The following is a 23,391-nucleotide window of genomic DNA, read 5'->3' as shown; positions in this document are numbered from 1 at the left end:
ATGTTTCTGTTATGTCTTCTACCTAAATGAATCCATGAACATGCTGTACAGCTGCTTTTCTGCTGCAGAGCATTTTTCATTTGAGACGTCACACAAAGTGTTAAATGTTTATTCAGCAGTAAAAACTGTTCTCATTGCACGTTACTGGTCAAGGGGGGTATGTGAGACCCCCGAGACCCGTCGGCCTCTTTTCCAATGGCAGTGTTAGATATTAGACAACGTCTATGTTCAATGGCAGTATGATTAATAAAAGTAATTTCTTTCCCAACAATGTCAGTCCCTCGTTTTTTTTGAATAATGTTTATTTTCTTTCAGATGCAGTCACGACTCGGCATTCACCGGTGCAAATAAATGAATTTATTGAGAAAAAGAAGATCGAAGCAAATACAAAACACTCACATAACTGTCCAAAAGCTCGTCGCCGCCACCGCCCGTCATCGTCGTCAGGATGATAAAACAGATATGTTTGGTTTGATGTGTTTTTCTCAGAAGCTGCACAGTTTCAACCTAGGCTGCTTTTCTCGACATAAAAAGCAATAATTAAGTAATCTCTTTTATTTACAAATGAGGTAAAAACATTAACTTTGTTCACAACATGTCTGCACCCGGAACACAACATTTAAGAAGCCGTTTTATGGTACAAATGAATAAATGGTGGTGGTGGTGGTGGGGAGAGAAAGGCTGCTTCCTTACAGCTGCAGAAAGACGAAGCGTAAAGCGTCTTCACCTTTTTGTTTCTCTGCGTGCTGCAGGCCTCGGCCCCGTCTCTGCAGAGGAATACAAAAACAAGCATCCCTCTCTAGGAAATCCCCGCTGTCTGTTAAAAAAAAAAAAAAAAAAAAAGCGTGTGTCTGACTTTCAGGCGTCATCCTTCAGCCGAGTCTCTTAGTTTAAAAAAAGACACATTGTTGCCTCTGCTTATGAGAAAATCGCTTTCGTCTGGAAAGCCACAATCTTGAAATCAGCTCCTCTGTTGCTTTTTTTTCTTTTTGTTTCTAAGTACCAACAACCCTTTTGGTTTTCTGCAGCATGACAGCCAGCCCCATCAGCTCCTATTAGGATTAGAGGCCTGACATGTTTTCACACGCTCCCACACTTTAAGTGCTCTGTGCAGACGGGCTCCGCTCTGCCAGCCGGAGGACGGGTAAAAAAAGGGGGAGAGAGGGTGGTGATGCTACTTTCTGCAAGGTCCAGCGCCTGAAACTCAAGGGGAAGCCAGGTTGGTTCTTTAGGGGATGCAGGGAGAGCGGGTGAGGGAAAATAACTTTTGTATTTTTGTGATTTTCTGTGCAACAAACCATCACTCCCCGCACCCTGACTCCCATCTCTAGAGCTACCTGTGGAGCTACCGAGCAGCTACGTTTACAGCCGAGCCAGGCACTTGATCAGATGGTTCCTCCCTGTCGCCCCCCCACTCCTCGTCTCACCTCCCTTAACACGAGACAAAAGAGATCAGGTACTCTTTACCTCTTCCCCTTCTTTTTTTCCGTCAGTGCTTTTTTTTGTTCCTTTTAGACTAAATCGTTCTGTTAAAGAATAGAGGAGAGGATTTATTCTTCTGTTCAGGGACGATGTGATGAGAACGGCAAGTAAGAGGAATGCTTTCCACTGGGCTGACAATTCACAGCTTGGATGATAGCTGCAGAGTTATTATTTCCCTTGCAATTTTTCTATCGGTCCATTTTTCCAACAATTATACCGTCTCAGCTCAGAGTCGATATGTCAGCGAGGAGGAATAGATGAATGTGTGCGTGGCACAGGTAGGACAGCTCGGAGCCACATGAATAATCATTATAAATCTCCCTGCTCCTCCTCCTCCTCCTGTTTGTATTTATTGAGTAGTCACCTTGGAAAGCTGTTTGACATAGTTTGTATTCAACCGAGCAATTGTCTGTTAAAGCGGTCTCTGCGCAGCCGCCGCATTTGGTATGCCCGAGGAAGAGCGTGTGCCGAACAGAGCAACAGAGCAAAGTATTTTCTCCCTCCCGCGGTCCGCACGTCCGCTCCCATTTCTTTGTAACAAAGCTGTTTGAATTTTTTCTGCAGCCTCCCTCGGGTGAGGAGGAGGAGAGCTCGAATGAGAATAGGAAATCACATGAAGACGAGGGCGCAGTAGTAAGTAGAAAAGCTTGATGTCTAACAACCCACAGAGCGCTGCAACTTGAAATACCCCAACCAATACAGAATTACTGAACCCAGCGAAAGACACATTACCATAAAGAAAAAAAACAAAAACAAAATCTCAATCTGCAACCCGGTGATGGTCAAAGCACTTTTTTTTTCCAAACATTGACAGAAGCTGTGTACAGCCAGGCAGCAAGAACACAAAGTGTCCATTATATACTGAAAAATCCAGACTTTGTGTTATAAGGGCTACTCAGTATGATCCCTCTCGTCTTCACCGTCTCATGTAACATCACATAAAGCATTCTTATTTACAAAGATTGAATTCAGCAGCGAGGTGCTAAAAAATACATTTCATGTGGCATTGATTTGCTCAGCTATAAAAAAAACAACATTTTTTTATTTCACATTTTAGGCCTTCATCTGACACTCGGCTCACAGTGAGTGTTAGAAAATAGAGGAAATTTGTGGTATTATTGGCTGTGACTGGAACAGATGTGTCTGACAGTGAAGCTGAGCTCCATCATGATGAGTAGCCCAGGTAGAGAGTGACGTTCTGAAGCCTTTAAGGTGAGTGGCAGGTTTGATAACGTCTGCTCCGAGGAAGAGGAGCGCAGAGCAGAGCGACAGCCTCTTCTTTCTCGGGGACGCTTTCATCTGTCTGTTAGCCCCCCCCCCCCCCCCCCCTCCCCCCGTGTTGATTGACGGCGCTCATCATCCAGTAAATACAACACATCCTGTGTCAGGTCGAGGGGGAGCTGAGCGAGTCTGTCTGTCACTCACTCTCTCGCTGTCATCGTCGAGCGTCTGCTAATTGATTGTTCGGGGGGTCGGCCCCGTTTTTTAAGGGTCCCATGAGTCTGTGAGCGTCTGAGCTCAGAGGTCGCTCGCCTCCGCTCGCTCGTACAACGCCCGCAGCTTTTCAAAGCGAGGGCCCCACTCCCCCAGCGTCTCCTCCCTTCTCCCCTCCCCTCCGCCTCCTCCTCCGTCTGCGCCGCTCCCTCCGTCCAGCCCCGCTGAGCTGAAGGAGCTGAGGGAGCCGGCGGGCGAGCCCCCTCCCTCGGTGGAGAAGACCTGCAGGGAGTCGAAAGGTCCCGTGTCCGGATGCTGGTCCGCATCGCGGATGATCTCGCACAGGTAGCGGGCGAGGTCCTGGCTGGAGAAGGAGAGGGAGCGCCGGGCCAGCTGGGAGGGGCGGGCCTGGCCCTGGGCGGGGAGTCGGGTGGGGGGCACGTCTCTGCGCAGGCCGGTGGTGCCGGTGGAGGAGGTGGAGGCGGCTGAAGGGGGCAGAGTGGTGGAGCTGGTGGTCCGGCTGAGGGATTCCAGCGGTTGGGTGGAGGGCGGGGCGGGGTGGGCCTGGTGCAGGAGGTGGTGGTGGTGGTGGTGGTGTGGAGGGGGTGGGGGGTGGTGCAGGGCTCTGGAGCGGCAGTACTGCACCGACTGGGCCGGGCTCGGCTGGAGGGACTTCTGCAGCTCCGCCATGTCGTACGCATTCTGCAATGAAACACACGGTGCACAAACAAGAGGAAGAATAGCAGTTAGCAGAGAAGCGCGACAAAAAAGAAAGATGGAGGGAAAGAATCGATGTTTATGGGAGAAAGGAGGGAAGAAAAAATGAAATGTGACAGAGAAGAAAGCTGAAAAATGAAAAGCCCTCCCCGCCCCTCCCCATAACGTTTACTGTGAATGTTCCACCTGTTCAAGTTTCCAATCCGTCTCCATTTACTGTCTCGGAGAAGTCACTGTAATGTTGAGGATCTGTGTATACGAGAAGATAAAACACCTGAGTGGCTGTGATTCAGAGCGGAGATGAAGGGGCGACTCTCTTCTTCTGTGCACCGGTGCGTCGAGTTTAGGCGCACGCTGTTAGCTTCACATTTACTGCGAGATTTGCCAATAGCTTCGGCGCTAATGTGATTCCACCAAAAGTGTAACCACGGCAGTCGAGATGAGGAATGGAGGGATGTAGGAGGAGGAGGAGGGAGAAAAGATACACACAAGTGTGGGCTGTTTTGATAAACTGATTATGTGATGAGTGGAGAGAGTGCTGGTTGTTTTTTTATTCCTCCAGAGAGCTTTAAAAAACAAGACTCTTGAGAATAATCTGCAACACATGCTCTGCTATAGGGGATCTGGGGATCTGGTGTGTGTGTGTGTGTGTGTGTGTGTGTGTGTGTGTGTGTGTGTGTGTGTGCGTGCGTGCGTGTGCGTGCGTGCGTGTGTGTGCGCGTGCGTGTGTGTTTGTTTGGCTGCCGGTACAAGGACTAGACCCTGAGGGTTTTGAGGTATTGACAAGGTATGACAACAATCTATGGTTGCAGGTCTTTTGTAAGGTGTGTGTGTGTGTGTGTGTGTGTGTGTGTGTGTGTGTGTGTGTGTGTGTGTGTGTGTGTGTGTGTGTGTGTGTTGATGTTGTAGTCACATATGTTTAATATGTGTGATATTATGCAAGCTCTTAAGTACTGCTGGGTGCTCGTGGGTTATTGTGGACGTTGGAGAGAGTAGATAAGGATAACATGTGGGCCGAACTGAAATGCTGGTGCACACACACACACACACACACACACACACACACACACACATACACATTAACACACAGGAGGATGTGTATGGACAGAATCCAATGTAAAGCTGCGTCATTTCCTCAAGTTTTTTCAAACTGCATAAACAGTCGCCCTGGAGCTGATCCCAGCTGTCATTGGGCGAGAGGCGGGGCTACACCTCGGGCTGGTTAAATCATGTATACCACAATATGATGGTGTGTATCATATGAAACAGTGAGTACTTGAATGTAAATGACCTGTGTAAAAAAAAGAGATAACCGTCTTTCCAGGGTTGCTGCCCACTTTTTTTTTTTTTTAAATCAATTTTAAAAACTTATTAGGCTTTTCAAGAGCCACACAAATACAAACTCACACATTTATTTTAATCAGACTTCACATGTGACTGAATGGCTTTGATTCTCATTGTCCCAAGAAGGGATGGGTCCGGTCCAATATCGACGTAAATTTACAGATTGGATATCAGACTGACGGTGCTGATCGACGTCACTGATTAAGAAAGATCATTGGGCACTTAAAACATTCTCAAACTCGCACAGTCTCTCACTTTGAAGACGTTCGGACTGAACTAATTTCTTTACTTTTATTTTTTATTTTATTTAAATGAATTTCATTTTAATTATTTGAACATAATTTCAGATTTAATAATTTTAGTGATATTTAAATTTTCTATTTTAATGTTTCTTTTCTTTCCTCTGTCATGATGCTCTTAAACTTCAGATTTAAACTTTGAATTTGAAAACCTGATAGTTGTTTCTGCTTCCTGTTTGGATGTGAAGCCAGCACAGAACAATGGTTTGCTACAGCTTTGAGTAGCCTTACACATACGACCAACAACAACAACAATAACACTATAAGTTAAAATATAAAAAATATCTGAATCAGTATCGATATCGGAACTGAAAAAAAACTGGATCGGTGTATCTCTAGTCCGATAGTTTATGAGTGATTTTAACATTTCTTAAAGTCGCCTAAAATAGTTGTGTTCCTTATATTTGTCATCTTGAGGCAATATCTCCTCGTTCTTACCATCTCCACATCTTCTTCTCTCTTCCAATCATGTTGTGTTAATGTGTAAGTAATATGCTTCCACGAATGCTGTGAATTGTCATTTGAACGAGCAAATATAGAACAATAACAGAACACATAACACTCACTTTAGATCTGATATATACGGGCATGTCTCAGTCAGAGTGCAACCTAAAACTGAAGACCTCTCATGAGTAAAAAATAACGACTTTTTAAAGCACTTCATGACCTTGGGTTTTTATAAATCTAATCGCTTTTAATACATTTTTTTCCCACTCAAAGTGGGCTGTATCCAGTACAAACTGAGACGTGTCGTCATTACAAGCAGCTTCTAATGGAATGTGGAATGGGAACCAACATGCTCTATGTGTGTGTGGTGTGACACCGTATACCAGTGAGTGTGTGTGTGTGTTGTGTATGTGTGTGTTGTGTATGTGTGTGTTGTGTATGTGTGTGTTGTACCTGGTCCTCCTCCCCTCCTCCCTCCTCGTCATAGTTGAGGACGTTCTCCCTGATATCCTCCCAGCCGTCATGGTGGGCCGACACGTGGTAGACTCCCTCCTTCAGCCCTTTGTAGCTCCTCCAGCGCGTGTAGAGGAAAATGCCCAGCAGCAGCACTGCAGGTAACAGACACACACACACACACACACACACACACACACACACACACACACACACACACACACACACACATGATTAACATCCTTCAGGCAATTAAGGTGTTGTCCCAGAGAGAGGTGCAGTTCGATGGAGTTGGCCTCGAGCATCATTTGCCAAAGAATGTGAGCTGCAGAGTGATGAGTTTTAGGGTTCAACTGATAATGATGCTTTAGGCCGTGTTCACATTGACTTCTTTTTTTAACTGCCAGCGCCTTTTTTTTTACAAACAAGCCATATGGAAAGAGGAAAAAGGATGATGCCTTTTTAAAAAGCACTGCGCCTGACGCCTTTTTCTGTTGAATTATCTCAACTTTTCAGAAAAGCACTGGGTGACATCAAGCACCTTTCTGACAGCTGACCAATCAGGACAAGTAGTAACCCACGTCCCTAGTTACCGGTGCCCAGAGCCCTAGAGAGAGGCACTCGCGGTGCCCAACAAGATGTCTGGCACCCAAAAATGGCGCATTGGTTGTTCAGGGGCATCCTCCTCCTCAAACGCCAAAGCCAATGGTTGCACTGTATTTGCCGTTTTACCGACCAATGTTATCAGCAGAAAGATATCGGACCTGAACTACCACCAGACGTGTGCATTGTGTGTCCGCACTCTGGTCTGTTACGGGTCCCTGCACCCTCGTCCGTCAACACCCACCGGCTGTGTTCTCAGCTGGAGGGCGGAGGCCATTTTACAGAGGTTTTACAAGTTAATCGTACGTGGTATGAAACTCTAAATAAACCTTATAAACACATAAACAAACACACAAACGGTCAATTTTTCTGAACCATCCAAACGGAGAATTTTATTCTGAAAATAAAATAATGGTGTCTGATTTCCCAGGAAGTAACCTTGAAGCTGAGGGCTGAACAGGACGCCCTGCAGCAGAACTACCAGGAGAAGGAGAGCTTCTATGAGAGACAGAGTCACACTCAAATGATGGTAGATATAATTCAAAAATGTCCACTGTTGAACAAGATGTCCATAAAATGTCCATTGAAATAACATGAAATAAATACATAATCTGGAACATTATATTCCTGCACAGAGAGTTGTTTTCTGCAGCTGTAAGTTGTTGTTCAGTTAACTTATTAAGAACCTGATTGTCCCTCTTCTGCCTTTTACACTCAAATGTGAAGAGTTGAAAGCTGTTGACTCGGATCACAACACTCAGAGGCTTGTAAATAAACGGCTCGTGGTGTCTCCGGTGTTGTTGACAAAAGTCAAAGGTCAACATTTCAATCACAGCTGTAGATATGATTAATAATAACAAGCTCTGCTGAGTGAGAAAAGTGAGCCCTCTCCTTCTTCATCTGTCTACATGAGTTACATTAACGCCCACTGGACTTTAAAAATGTATCTTCCTTACATGCACTCTGTGAGTAGTTACACACACTAAGATTTTTTTATTTTCTCATGGTCCACTGCACAGCTGCTACATTACACCTTTTGTACATTTTGTGTTTTTTATTTTTTATATTTTACATTTTTAAATTATATTTTATATATTGTAATAGCTTCTTATTCTGTATTATTTAAGTTGTTGCTAGTTCTGCTTTATTTCCTTGTTAATTGTTTAGCACCAATACACTAAGTCAAATTCCTTTCCAAATTGGCAATAAAACCCGATTCTGATTCTGATTCTGATTCTGATTCTGATTCTGATGAGGAAAAAGAGGGAAATAGAAGCAGGGGGTCGCCGTGTCACTCGTGGGCAGTTAGGACACTCTGATAGGAAACAATAGAATCAGGCTGATTGTGTCGCCCGCGCCACGTGGCAGTGGGCTTGCAGCTTAACGTGATACTTGACCCGTTGAAACATGAATCTGTATTGACATTGGGTCATATATGTAGAAATGTGAAATACATTTTGAAGTTGGTGCCTTCTTGGTAGAGAAAAGGCAGAAAGTGTCTTTTTGACAACAACTCCCAGAATGCACAGCCGCCTCCTGTTCCTCCATCAGCATCAACTGCTCGTCGCTCTATTGCGGCTCGCAGATATAGCCAGCTCCTCGTCCTCACCGCCGCGGCGATTATTGCGTCACTGGAAGCTCCTTTTTCAGACTTCTCAGGGGAAAATGAGGGCGGGATTCAAAAATACTACCAGGTTTCTAATGATCCAAAGCTTAATGCTAATGAGTGAAGTATCCCTTTAAGTCTTTTCAACCTCAGATGTCTGGCTTGTCTGGCCGGTATCACATTTTCAATTACAGACTAATTCCAACAAGACGCCATTAACAAAAAAAAAACGGAGATCCACATCCTGGTTCTTTGTAAACCTGCCAATATCTGTGCGGTTAGGAGTGATTAGAACTGTGTGAGTGCGTGACAGAGAACATCCTCCAGATTATTGCCGCTGCAGTCTGCTGGATTCAAAGAATACTAATGATGCCCTAACCGACGGAAGCTCAGACAATTAGTGGACGTTTTTTTACGAGAGCGACCTACTCGTCCGTTGCTAATTGACAGCTCTGAAAAGTGAACTGTTCACGCTGAAACATCGGATCATCTGCGAGACAACGCGGAGGTGTTCACGTTAATGAGAAACCATGTATGCTCGAGGAGGAAAAAGCTGCTGAAGTGTTGAAGTGATTTGACTTCAGTGGGAAGTAGATTGTAGACACACACACACACACACACACACACACACACACACACACACACACACACACACACACACACACACAGTTCATCTGATCTGAATGTATTTCCCACTGTAGCTCTGCTGTGACCTTTTCATATGTCTAACAAATCCCCCGTGCTTTCTCTCATTTCTATCACCTCTTGCCGTACTCTGACACTTCATATCTCACTTGTCTTCTGCAATATTAACCCGCTTTACGCCCACACACACCTCGCTGTGTCACTGCCATTAAGTTACCCCTTTCACTTTTATTCACTTTGACTAAACTCAAACAAAGGAATTAAGAGGCTGCCAGTCGCTCTGAGAAAGCAGAAGCAGGTAGGATAAGGAGCGCAGTGTTGAGATGATATAATAAATAACTTGTGTCATTAATTGAGCTTGACTGGATGACTGTCTGTTTGTGTGAAGGCTATACATAGAAAGTTGTGTTTTAATCAGAGAAGAATAGCAGCAGTCACGTACTGCAAAACCATTTCAACCGGCAGTGCTATAAATACCTCGGCCATTCAGATCTTTCTCTTTCTATCTAATCTGAGGTTTGACAATCGCCGTGGAAAAACTCTGATCTTAACGTCCTCCTTCTCAATCAATCAGTGCTTTTTTTTTTTTTTAATCCATATGTCTTTCTCCCACATCCCAACTAAAACTCAACAGCCCATCCATCGCCACGGCAACAGACGGCGCTCAAACTCCCTGTGAATTGATAACACCCCATTAAACAGCCCACCCTCTGACAACTCTGTAAGAGTAAATCCATTCAGCCAGAAACCAGCTGCACGGAACGGGAGGGAAAAATCAATATTCATTTACTGTCAACTTGTCCCCCCACCCCCTCCTCCTCGCCACAACTCCAGCGTCTGGCAGATTTATGAGATGAAATTGTTTTGAGAGATTCACTGTTTCATTTTTAGAGTGGCATCATGGCTTTTAATGGCAGAGAACAGAGAGGGGGATAAAAAGACAAAGAAAGTCAAAGGTAGACTTTGTGTGGTTGTCTGTCTGCTGCAGAGCGGCGGTGAAAAGGCAGAAACAAGGTCACAGGTTCAGTCCCATGCCCTGACTGCAATGCTCCTCATTTACTGAGGAGGTTTGCCCCGAGCTTCCAAAGACTCAGAGACCAAAAACAAAGCAGTGATGAGAAGCAGCCTGGAGGTTTCTAAAGCCAGTGATAATATGAGGCTTAAGGCTTTAAAGCTCAGTGATAAAAAAAAAAAAAAACACCACAGCTTCAAGCTATACTGCCTGCTGGCTGAATCTGTTTTAATTCAATTTAAAAATCTTTTCCCTTTCATCTTCATATCTACAGGAAAATGCACAATACCAAAAATCTGTAAAATAAAAAAGAACTGACTGAATATGCATGAGTCTGGCCGGCGGTTTCACACTTCTTCACTTCTTCATGTTCTCATGAAAAACAAAGAAGAAATGAAGCACAAGCTCACTGAAAGCAACATTTTTAATCAAATAATTCAACTACAAAACCAGGTAAGACTCAAAATAAATGGGTAGCTACGCTCAGAGAGAATCAGTTTGCTGGTTCAATTCAACTTTATCTCCATTTTCTAGATCAAAATACTGCAGAACCGCTCTGCTCCTGCAGGATGCTATCTGTTCACCGAGCTGGTTTACATCCTGGTACTAGAGCGGAGAGAGCAGGCCCATTAACCAGAGGTCAGTCGAAGGATATAGCCCCACCTAGTGGCGGCTTGCAGCTTTGCAGTTTGAGGAAAACTTCTGATCGGCATCCAGGGCCAAAATATTTACCTGACAAATAATTGTGGTGTTGACGTTTTACTGTTTTATCGACTTCAGCGATAGCGACTTTTAGCGACTTCAGCGAGGTGATTTGGCACTACTACCCCCCAACGTCTCTGACGCCATGCCACCACCATCAGACTGTGTCGTCACCACAACCACCGCCGTCCTCATCCATGCACGGCCAATCACTCAAGAAAAAGTTTGCCGGTACTTGAATTAATATTGATGAAAAAGTTTTTAAAAAGTGCAAAATACTGATTTGTCTTTGACTATGAAACTTCTGTTCCTGTTGTCCACATAAGGAAGTGTGGAGCAGGAACGAGAGGAATACAAAGAAGAAATCCATCCTGCATATTAACCAATATGCTCTTTTGTAAAGCGTCTCTAGATAACACTTGTTATGAATTGGCGCGAAACAAATAATGAAATTGATTGATTGATAAACACACATTTCTACCACAAAGACACAAAATCAAGCCTAAAAAGGGCTGCACAATGACCCAGCTGACAATGAATGTGACTCCCAATGTCGTACTTTTTACTTTTTAAATGTTTGTCTCGTTCTCTGTGTAAACTCATTTCTCTCAGTCTTGTTGTTGTGTATATTCATCTGCGTTTTATGCCTCGAAACTTAATTGGTCTTATTTGTTGCGTTTTAGTAGTTGTAAAAGTGGAGGATGATTAATGCATCAAAATGTAGAGAAACTTTCTAAATTCTCAAAACTCCGATTTTCTCCAGAGGGTTTGTCTGCAATGAACAAAAATAATAAAAAAGAAAGTTTTCTTTTCCAGAGTGATTGGCACAAAACTGACAAAGACTGAACGGTTTAGAAATAAAGTTCTGCTATGAGATACATGTACAAACACTCCTGAAGGCTATGTGGATGTGCAAACAAGCAACAGACTTCATTAAGACTTTTTCTTTTACACTGGGGTGGAAAAATATGTGAACAGAGAATCCACAAAGAACTGTGATGATGAGCTGCTGTTGAGAAGACTGTAGTTTACTGCATGGATCGATATCCTCTGTGCATTAGGACTCACAGGACGGGAGAGACGGCCTATAGTCTGAAACAAAGAGACTGCAAATATAAAAACTGTTGAGAGTGTATACTGCTGGAGTTTATTAGTCTGTGTGTTTACAGCTGCTTTCTGCAGAGCGGCGTTTGTGTGTATGTGTGTGTGTGTGTGTGTGTGTGAAAAGAAGTGGCTGGTGTTGGCTCCATGGGGAAGTGAGTGAGGAAGCTGCAGGTCAGGGTGTACAAGATGAATCTACTCTGTTCAAAGGACTACTCTAGAGGGCAAACTGAGAAATGGAGGATTTCATTGGTATTTCATACTGTCTGACTGTGTGTGTGTGTGTGTGTGTGTGTGTGTGTGTGTGTGTGTGTGTGTGTGTGTGTGTGTGTGTGTGTGTGTTGGAGAGAGCATGAAGAGCGAGCCTGAAAAGAGAGATTATGTGTTTATTTGTTTACACTGCCTCCGAGGCCCCGTGGTCTCTTTGACCGTTGCTCCTTTTTTTTTTTTTTTTTTTTACTTTCTAGCTCCCTGTGCTTAACTCGTCCTCCTGACGTATATTTACCCCGTCTCTGTTCCACGGCTTTCCTATCTTTTCTTTTTTTTCTTTTTCCTGGTACTATACTCCTGGAACAGGAGCAAGACGCCGCTGGCTATCAGCAACCACGCTGGAATTAAAACGTACTCCACAGAAGTGATTATACTGTAGTGATAAAAAAAACCAAAAAAAAAACACTTGAGCAGTTTTTAATTAACAGATACTTCAGATACACTAATCAGCCACACAATTAAGACCACTTGCATGATATTGTGTCCCGAGACAGGTCTTCAGACCAAGGGCGATTTCCAGTGCTACAACACTAGTGCGAGCAGTTCAATAAACATGTTCTGTTCTTCTCTTAAGAAGATGAAAGGCTTTATATGTGATATATATATATCCAGCAGATGTCGCCCTTGAGCTCCAGCATGAAACCAAAACAACTCGCGCTGCATTGTTGTGTTAGCATGCTAATGCTAGTGATCTTTATTATGCTGGTATCTTCACACTGCATGTAAATGTACCTGAAATGAGCGTGATCTAGAAACACAGTTAAGCAGTGAGTACAGTATGTTATTCTTCTTTTCTCTAGTCCCTCAATTAAACAACTTTTATACACGAGGGGAGGAGTCAGCCGGCCAACTGGGCGATGTAAACAAAGTGAAGATAGGACTCTGAAAACTCTGAAAACATCACAGACAGTGGGACTCGGGTGTTACAACCATTGTAGACAGTCATGACTCACAGAGTTATTTTCAGAGGATATACTTGATTTCTACATTTAAGTTTGAAAAATCACATATTCAGACTTTAAACAAATCTAAATCTGTTAGTCCTGACTCCAAGGTGGTGATTCTGCTAAAAGAAACCTGTCGTTCCTGAGAAATGGTGTTTACAGAAATGGGACGGACAGATGAAACAAAGCCCCCTGATGAAGCCTGATCATCTTCCCTGATGATAGGTTATTGACCGTCCTGCGGAGGCCTCTCATATCATCTGCACTGTCCCTTTAACTCAGTGCAGAGCCCACACAGTGATGCAGCATTGCCGCCGCTGCGTGATGATGAGCAGGGAAATCCATCGTTTCTTGAGCAGCTCCAATGATGCTGAATGAGTGTGCGTGTAATGGAATTTCCAGTCAGAGGATCAATACCCGAGCTTCCAAGCAATGAGATCAGCGTCTCTGCGTACATCAACACACGCCAATAATATGGCATGGATATTACCCCCACCACACTATAACTCTATTTACTGCAGCCATCTTTCTCCAAACAATCGATGCATCACGACTCTTCTTCTCACTGCACGTTGTTTGTCTCCGCCTTCTCTGGACCCATACGGAGGTGTTTACGGCTGGCAACCATAGGTCGCTGCTGATAACCTGCGGTAATCCCAAAAGGTGCTGGGAGAGTTTTTAATTGTTTTCTAGCTTTAAATCACTGCATCTGCAGGGACGTTGAACAATAACTCACTGATTACTAGCAGGTGTTGAATGTTTGTTTTTCTGCTTTCATGGTTACTAAAACCACAACTGAAATCCATCCACTCGGACTATTTGCATGCCGAAACAAAAAAAAGGCAAGTAAGGGCCTGTGTCCAAGTAGCGTTTTTTTTTTCCGAGCGCTAGCGTCTTTTATAACTTGTATCAAATGAGGAGCGAGCGTTTGCAGCAGCAGCGAGAAAGAGTGCAGCGTCCAGCGTTGCTCCGAGCACTTTGAGTTGAAAATCTTTCAACTTTTCAGAAAGGCGCTGTTGACATCACCAGCGCTCTTTTCAAAATCTAAGATAATGCCCCGTATTTTTGCCTCCTACAGATCTTGTTTTGTACCAACATCCTCTTTGCTTTGTGCCCGCTGGGGTAAAAAAACGATCTCAAATAGCAGTGTCGGTCACACAAGCAACAGGATGTCGTCATGGAGACAGCACACAAACGCTTCATGCAAGCTCTTCTGCGCAAAAAAAATGCTAGCTGGACACTGGGCCTAAATGTGTCCTGAAAGATGTTTCTTTTTGTTGCTTTTAATTCGATGTCATTATTCAGGTCAGGCTGTGAAGGCCTTCATGGAGTAGTTTATCCGAGCTCATTTACTGTCCAATAAGTGGACTTCTACGCTCTACCTTTTAGTCTGTAGTTTGTTTTCTCAGGGTAAAAACGCCTCTTATCTTATCCTCTCTCCATTGGTCCATTATTGATCCAACTGTCTATTCTTTAACACACTGCTCTCTCTCCTCTTGTGGAGATAAAGTCACCAGAGCTACTTTAGTCTCGTTGTATCTCAGCCACTTGGCGCTGATCATTGAGCTCTATTGTCGATATGCAGCTGAATGTCAGATCCCCCAAAGCAGCTCTCCATGGTAAGAGATCCTTTTGGAAATACTGAAACAGAGTTCAGTCCACAAACTTCTTAATGACAGTAATCTTGTAAATGACTTTCTCTTAAAGTAAGACTATGTGAAGATTATTATAGCCTATATTAAGTTCTTGTGAGACAGAGTTTTTTTTAAAAGTGTTTGTACCTGAACCGTGCATATGAGTCAACTGAATACACAGATGTGACTTCAACATCAGCTTCCTTATTTAAGAAGTTCAGTGTGTGCTCTCAGGTTGTGCCTGACAATCGGGTCATGCAGTGTGAGCAATATTAACATTGTATTATAGTTTTATCATATAATCCCTGTATCGTAATCTAGTTGTTATCGTAGGCTACATATTGTGAGTTTCCCTTCCTTCCTCCCTCTAATGAGAGAAGATACATTTTTGGGCTTTTTTACCTTTATTGCAGAGACAGGACGGTGGATTGAGTTGGAAATTGGGGCGAGAGAGTGGGGAATGAGCACCTCTGGTCTTCCTCCAGAAAAATGAAGCCAATGCGGACGAGCAAAATCCTGCAGTTTGTCAAGTGTCCACTAGAGGCTGACTCCAGGAACACAGAAAGCCACATACACACCACAGCCAAAAGAGCTGTTTTTACAGCATCAATAAACATGTTTACAGCCTGGTACAAAAAACAAATAGGTCTGATGAGTTATTGTCATCACTGGCACATACTGTACGGGGGGTGATTTTACCTTTAAAAATGGCCCTGTTTTGATTTTATGAACGATACGTGTTATAGTTAGGCGCTGATTGACAGGTGGGCGCGATGTAACGGTTTGTCAAGAGACTTAAAACACGCCTCAGCTCCAGCTCTCAGCCTGAAATGTATGATTCTTTACTGCTACTAAATAAAACATGTTTTCTTCACTTTAGATTATAAATTCAATACATAAACAGATACATGAAGATTAAAATGAAATGCTTAATTCAAATATGTATGTTCATGTCTAATGCAATGTTAAACAAATCTATTCTCATCTGTTCCGTTTGTCTTTGAATGTTTTAATTAAGTTGACTGATACTGAATGTGTTTGTGTAAGAGGGTGAAGGTTCAGAGCGCCGATAATAGTGTGAAGAAAATATGAACGACTTCACCCTCCTTCAGAAGAAACAGCAGACTTCCCGATCAGCCTTATTATGTTTGACTCACAAAGCTCTGGTGGATCATAATGTTCTTTTGGCTTCCTCGGCGGCAGTACATCCAGCTCCACGTGACTTAAGGAGCTGTTGATGTACTTTCTGTACTGCTGGAGAGATACGGGTTTATTCTGCAGAATATGAGGACTGGCGGAGGATTTAATGAGAGGCTGTCTGTTCTGTGTTTAGTCAGGATTAAAGAGGGCTTTGGCCTCTGAGCTTGCTGCTGCGCTGTCCGACCTCTGCTGTTTGAGGCACTTACACACTAAGACTTTAATCATATCAGATAAATTGACTCTTTTCCTTTTGGTATTTCTGATTGATTGCATTGTCTGCCTTTCTTTTTTTTCTTGCTCACTTTCTTGCAGAAACATTCTCAATGCCCTCTGAAAACACATTCTCATAAAATGGCTTTACTCAGATTTGGAGCGTTATTTTGCACCAGTAATCCCTGCTCTTTAACCTTTGGTGAGGTCCCTTGTCAATGACTTCAGGAGAAGTTTGCCATCTTTTAAATATGTTGTTGCTATGGTGACTTTCGGTAAACGAATGTACATGGAGCGGCTGTGGATCAGTGGTCGAGTCCGGTCTGATGTGTCCTTGGGCAAGACACTTAACCCCAAGTGGCTCACATTTTTTCAGCGGTGAGAATGGGATTAGTTACTTCTGATGGACAGCAGCTTCTACCATCAGTGTGTGAATGTGTAGGAGTGACCTGCAGAGTAAAAGTGCTTTTGAGTAGTCAGAAGACTAGAAAATAAATACACAAGCTCAAGTCCATTTACCACTGGCAGCAATGTGCAAACTGACTGCTTGGATAATATTCCATCTTCCAAGATTTCCAACATTATCATGGACTTTTAATGCAAGAAGACATTCATTTTATAAATTCATAAAATTGATTCAGATTCTGGAGCTTTTCTCTAAATGCAATAAGTGAATATATTTCCATACAGCTCCTTCCTGCAGCCTAATGGTTACAGATATGAATACTTTCACTGGGATGGATTCTGAATCTCATACTAGCTAAAGGATGATTATCATTATCTGTCACTGCATGTGATTGGCTGGAGCATGCTAGACTGTCTGCATAGTCGTCAGAGAGTGTCCATTAAGGTCGAGGTGAAATACTTTAAAGATTTTATTTAGATTTCTCAGTCTGTACAACATGCACATATGTACAATAATCACATAGACAAGAACACAGACTCACAAATATAACGATGAAACAGAACAAGACAAATATACATGACAGACATGTGACTCACACTTTAAATCAAACTACACCTCAGAGTCTTCCGATCTGATCCACTGACATTGTAAATATGTTTTAGACAAATAAACATTATATATCGAACTATAATAATATTCAACTCATAATTTATTCTAACTGAAGTTTAACATCCTTCAGGTTCTGACCTCTCAATAGTTCAACATTGTCCCTCTGTCCTCCTTCAAAGGACACAAACAGAAACAAACAAAGAAAATAACCAAAAAAACCTTAAACCAAATGTAACACCAAAGAGGCGGCTGCCGGCTTGTTAAATAATTGTATTTAACAAAGTATTAAGTATTTCCTTCAACAGGTAAACACAGGGACACCACCTCCGGCGACGTTAAAATTAGCCCAAATATCATTCTACCTTACCGAATGTTTAGGAGAAAAACGAATTAATGTTTAAACGGTTAGCGTTTTTTTTGCTGTTTTTTAAAAATGTTTAGTGTTTAAACGTTTAGAAGTCGCACCACTAACTCGGACTCAATCATTAACGTCATATGGACTTAGATGAGGGAGAAGAGGAATCGGGCGTTTGCACTGATAAAGTCTGTGTTATTGTTTTTGTTAGTTTTTTATTTTAGGATTTTTCCCGGACTCGTCTACAACACTGGTATGGTCGTACACCTCCATATTGATCTACAGAAAGCATTCAGTTGATTTGTAACTGTTTGTTAAATTTGCAGCTACAACCAAGTGCAGATAAAGGGAGTCACAGAAAGCAACAAATCCCATCTTTGCTGGATATACAGAAATAAAAAAGATAAGTGAACTTCAACAAATACTCCAGATTTTTGAAATGTAAACTTTCTGTTGCTTATATTTGTCTGCCAATTTTCCCAATTATATTTTACATTAACTGAAGCTACATTAACAAGGCAGATCAGTTTTCAGACACACATCCCCTTTCTTTTGAAAATAACACAATCACAAAATCTAGAAGCATGAATAGATTCAAAGCGATGGCAATAAAAATAAACTGACAGAAACACAGACGATGGTGTTAATGACAATACAAGAAAAATACATGACATTAACAAAACAGAAACAATGCTAACAGAGAGGAATGGCAACAAAAAACAAACAAACTCAAATGAAAAGGAAGAGAGGTGGATGGAATTTACACACAGCCGCAAACATGTTACAGTAAGATAATAACCACGCGTAATAAATATTTTGTTTGAGCTGGAAATTAATATTCAAGCTTGGTGGCAAATTCAGAGGGCTCAGCTTATTAAACATTAATATGGTCAAGAATCAGCCAAACAGAATCTGTGTTTAGCCATGCTGACATTTCTCCACTAAACTTTGTTGTGGACACACAACCCCATTGGGGCACCCAGAGGAGCATTCAGAGGAACACCCAGAGAAGAACCAAGAGAAGCACCCATTGGAGAACCAAGAGAAGCACCCAAAGGAGCACCCAGAGGAGAACCCAGAGGAGCACTCAGAGGAACACCCATTGGAGAACCAAGAGAAGCACCCAGAGGAGCACCCAGAGGAGAACCCAGAGAAGCACTGGAGAACCAAGAGAAGCACCCACTGGAGAACCAAGAGAAGCACCCAGAGAATCACCCAGAGGAGAACCAAGAGAAGCACCCATTGGAGAACCAAGAGAAGCACCCAAAGGAGCACCCAGAGGAGAACCCAGAGGAGCATCCATTGGAGAACCCAGAGGAGCACCCATTGGACCACCCATTTGAGCATCCATTTGAGCATCCATTGGAGAACCCAGAGGAGCACCCACTGGACCACCCATTTGAGCATCCATTTGAGCATCCATTGGAGCAACCAGAGGAGTACCCAGAGGAGCACTCAGAGGAACACCCATTGGAGAACCAAGAGAAGCACCCAGAGGAGCACCCAGAGGAGAACCCAGAGAAGCACTGGAGAACCAAGAGAAGCACCCACTGGAGAACCAAGAGAAGCACCCAGAGAATCACCCAGAGGAGAACCAAGAGAAGCACCCATTGGAGAACCAAGAGAAGCACCCAAAGGAGCACCCAGAGGAGAACCCAGAGGAGCATCCATTGGAGAACCCAGAGGAGCACCCATTGGACCACCCATTTGAGCATCCATTTGAGCATCCATTGGAGAACCCAGAGGAGCACCCACTGGACCACCCATTTGAGCATCCATTTGAGCATCCATTGGAGCAACCAGAGGAGTACCCAGAGGAGCACCCATTGGAGCACCCATTGGACCACCAATTGGAGAATCCATTGGAGAACCCAGAGGAGCACCCATTGGAGAACCCATTGGAGAACCCAGAGGAGCACCAATTGGACCACCCATTGGAGAACCCAGAGGAGCACCCATTGGAGAACCCATTGGAGAACCCAGAGGAGCACCAATTGGACCACCCATTGGAGAACCCAGAGGAGCACCCATTGGAGAACCCATTGGAGAACCCAGAGGAGCACCCAGAGGAGCACCCATTGGAGCACGCATTGGAGAAACCATTGGGGCACCCAGAGGAGCAATCAGAGGAACACCCATCGGACCACCCATTGGAGCACCCATTGGAGAACCCATTGGAACACCTATTGGAGAACCCAGAGGAGCATGCAGAAGAGCACCGAGAGGAGCATCTAGAGGAGCACCCATAGGAGCACCTAGAGGAGCACCCATAGGAGCATCCAGAGGAGCACCTAGAGGAGCTCCCAGAGGAGCACCTAGAGTAGCACCCAGAGGAGCAACTAGAGGAGCACCCATGGGAGGGTTACTGAGCCCACACTGCCACTCATACGGTGTGAGGTGTCATTCCACCACAACAGCTGTACAGAGTTTGTTTGGCCTTGGCTTGATTTGTCATCTGGTGGTACACTGACCCTTGGCATATTACAATGAAACCTCCTGTCACTACCTGATCAGGACCATGGATGTTATGTATATTTCTATAATACTGTCAAACATTACATTGGCTTGTACAATTCACAGAAGAGAACAGAGATAAGTCTCAATTCTAGCTTCTCCAGTCAATCTGAAGGCTGTCTGTCATTTTGACGTATTAGAAAACTGGGGGTGATCCACCATATCATTCTTTCTGGCACTTAAAATACGGGAAAATCCTGGAAATAATTACATGACACTGAACGACACACAGCAACAAGTTCTGAAAGGTTGTATACAGTACAGAGTGGCTCGGGAAGCCACATCAGCCTGGATCGCTTAAATGGTAAAAGGACTTGAGCTAAGTGCTAGTATATTGCTTCTCTCTTCTGACCACTCAAAACACTTTTACACTGCAGGTCACATTCACACATTCACACTACATCTACCCATTGAGATTCCGTCACATGTGGGAGCAACTTGAGGTTTAGTGTCTAACCCAGCCAACTGGGTCCAAATGCAATGCTGTTCATCTCTCCTCAGCCTCATGGCGATGAAATACACATAGCCAGAATTGTTGCATTAAAGGCCAGCTCCACACCCTCACTTTTCATGATTCTTTTTGTTGTTGTCCAGTTATTTTTGCTGTTAACTCTAAAAGTTAATTCTCTTTTATCTCACAGTCAGTTTGGTCTTTAATCCTCATAATATTCTCAAAGAACAGCCCACGTCGTCTTAGGACGGAGTCTGGAGAGTTCCTTCCCCTCTTTTTGTTCTTTGCTCTTCAACATTTGGGAGTCTGTGTGAGCAACGTCTGAAGAAAGCATTCAAAAAGTCTCTCCTGCTGCTACTTAAATTTCAGAGTCAGGGAACGCTTGACCGATCGAGCACGGAAAAGCTACCGATTGAAATGACTACCAAAGCCTCCGGAGCATTGATCTCAATTTCTGCAGGTTTGGGTAAACATCGCCCTGAATGCCTACAAATCAAGTAATTAACACTTAAAACAGGACTGAGCCTCGGCAAGGATCAAGGTCGAATGCCGCATTCAATATGAGCACATAGCCGCGCGTGGAGGGAGATAATGTGGAATGGAGGGGAGAGGATGGGAAGTTAGGAATGAACATTTGAACTGTGTCTGTCTGCGCGCATGATGAGAAGCAGGTGCCCTGTGAATCACCAATGAGACACCAGACATGGCCGCCAGCAGTGTGACATTGACACCATCTTTCTCAGCATTATGTTTCTCGATGCTCTCCTTTCCTCGAGCCACGTAACTCGCCGCAACAGCTTTGTCATCTCTTTTCAGCTCCTGCTTGTTTTTCTTCCTCTGGTTGTCCTGTATTGATCTCGTTTCTCTGATCTCTCTCTGTGCATCTCTTGTAGTCTGCTCTGTCTCTTACTTCTCTTTACAGTTCTGTTTTATTTCCCTAAATTAAACAAGGGGAAAAGTGATTGTACTGACAACTCGTTTCTCCATGCACGACTGTGCCCGAGGCGCTTTTCTCTGCGAGGCATCCTTTAGGAATATCAACACAGAGCTAAAGGTACAGGCGCATGAATATTCAACAAGTGAGAAGAGACTCACAAAGAGACAGAGGACAGTGTGTTTTAGACAAACACATAAACGTGTACAGTTGCACTTCATCCAACTTAAAGCCAGAGGAAGTGTTTGTAGAAACAGCAGAAGAAGTTTATAGGATTATGTCATAACCTCTGATTCCTTCTGAGACTTTTCCGACCTTTCGGCAAAGAAAACCTGACTGGAGTGAAAACTGTGGCTGGTTTCATTACTAGCTTTGAGCGATACAATAAAGTTCATAAAGAAAGGGGAAGAGGGCTCTGATTCAAGAAGCTTTTTATAGACTCTGAAACAAACAACAAACAAACAACTGGCAAAGAAAAAACTGAAACTCCTCAGCCTCCACTGAGCGCTGCACGTTTAGCAAAACCAGACATCTCAGCTACCGATTCGTCAGTCGACAAAATAAATCTCCCTTCCCACGCATAAAAAAAATAAAAAATCAACCAACCTGCACAACTCCGTCCAGTCCTGAGTCAAATATCTCTAACTGTCTTTTATAGTTCAATGATCCTGATGGTGGCTCTGCAGCATGTTTCAAATCCATTACACATCAGCTGTTCCTTTCATTAAATCCTCAGTCAGCATCACTCACATGTCGCTCGTCACTTTGTTTTCTCAGAAAACTCTAAAATAAATTTGACAGATTTTGCTCAATAACCAAAGAAAAACCTGCTGCACATCTTCACACTATGGTTGTCAAAACGTACCTTCTCAATGTTTCGACACCGCGTTTTTAAAACCATACATATGATCGGTAGTATTGATCAGTACATCTGTGTGAAAGAGAGACGGAGTTAATATCAACTCTGTGGTGTATTTCAACTGTTTCCTTGGACTTCAATATACCTGCAGGATGAAGCTGTTTCCCCTGCAGGTCAACTTGCTGACTGACTTAAACTGTAGAAGATATTTGTTAATTCCATTAATTTAGCTAATGATTTTATATTTAGTTTTTTGGGTCGTTTCTTTGTGTGCTTTTCTTGAAAAAGAATATGATTAATGGTAACTAGTAAATGGACTATACTTAAGAAGCACATTTACACAATGTGACATTCATTCTTTCACACACTGATAGCAGAAGATGCTATACTGTAAAAAGCGCCCATCAGAACTGATCACATTCACACACCGTTGATTCTGCTTTCAGGGGCAACTAGGTGTTCAGTGTCTTGGCACTTTTCTTTAATCTCATCTCTCAACCAGCAAGTCGAGGGACTCAATCCTCAGCTCCTGCAGTCACACGTCAAAATGAGGGAAGAAATTGAACCCCTAATCTGCAGTCGCTCAGTCTGTAGGGACTCGGAAACCGGAGGAGCGTCGGTCCAAATCCTGGTAAAGATGAAATCTCTAAATTGGTCTGATAGCTAGAGAGGTGCCGGTTCACTTCCTGAACACTTCAGAGGTGCCCTTGAGCAAGGCACCCAACTCTCCCCACACCAGCTCAGGAGCACTCGCTGTGTGCAGCCCACTCCCTCTGACATCTCTCCATTAGCCCATAGGATCCTGTCAGTGCATGTGTGTGTATTTCTGTGTATGTGTGTAGAACGTTCAACAACAGAGTGTAAAATTTGATTAATAAAGTAGTATACCATCTTCAAATTGCTCCCGCTGCTGCATGAATGGATTAGTTAATACTGATTACTGATTTACACAGCAGCCTCTACCATCAGTGTGTGAATGTGTAGATGTGATGGAGCTATACAAAATGCTAGTAGTAGTCAGAAGACTAGAGAAACACTAGCCACTGTCCGGACAAAGAAAGGCGGAAAGCTCAAACAAATCTTCAAAAATGTCACAATAGTGGGATTTCAGTTCAAACATTAGGAGATACAGCGTGTAGGGTTGCAACCAAGCGGCAACC

The 23,391-nt window shown here is 43.5% G+C and overlaps 1 protein-coding gene and 1 long non-coding RNA gene across 2 annotated transcripts in view; one reads left to right on the top strand and one right to left on the bottom strand.

The window, feature by feature from the left end:
- Positions 1 to 820: 820 nt before the first annotated feature.
- The window catches only part of si:ch211-186j3.6 (neural-cadherin), a 296,332-nt gene continuing 273,761 nt past the window's right edge, over positions 821 to 23,391 (bottom strand). Inside the window, exons 36-37 of the mRNA XM_065952497.1 lie at positions 6,177 to 6,331; positions 821 to 3,618 (exon numbers count right to left, since the gene is read on the bottom strand). Of these exons, the coding sequence (XP_065808569.1) occupies positions 3,001 to 3,618; positions 6,177 to 6,331 (773 nt within the window). The 3' untranslated portion in view covers positions 821 to 3,000. The remainder of the gene's footprint in view (positions 3,619 to 6,176; positions 6,332 to 23,391) is intronic.
- LOC136178562 (uncharacterized) lies at positions 6,203 to 8,007 on the top strand. The gene is made up of 2 exons (XR_010665938.1): positions 6,203 to 6,337; positions 7,210 to 8,007. It is a non-coding gene; the product is annotated as an uncharacterized lncRNA (long non-coding RNA).

The sequence above is a fragment of the Labrus bergylta genome, chromosome 3 (assembly GCF_963930695.1).
Source record: "Labrus bergylta chromosome 3, fLabBer1.1, whole genome shotgun sequence".
In the NCBI taxonomy this organism is placed as follows: Eukaryota; Metazoa; Chordata; class Actinopteri; order Labriformes; family Labridae; genus Labrus; species Labrus bergylta.
Note: the sequence above shows the minus strand (reverse complement) of the source record. Positions and strands in the feature narration are given on the sequence as shown.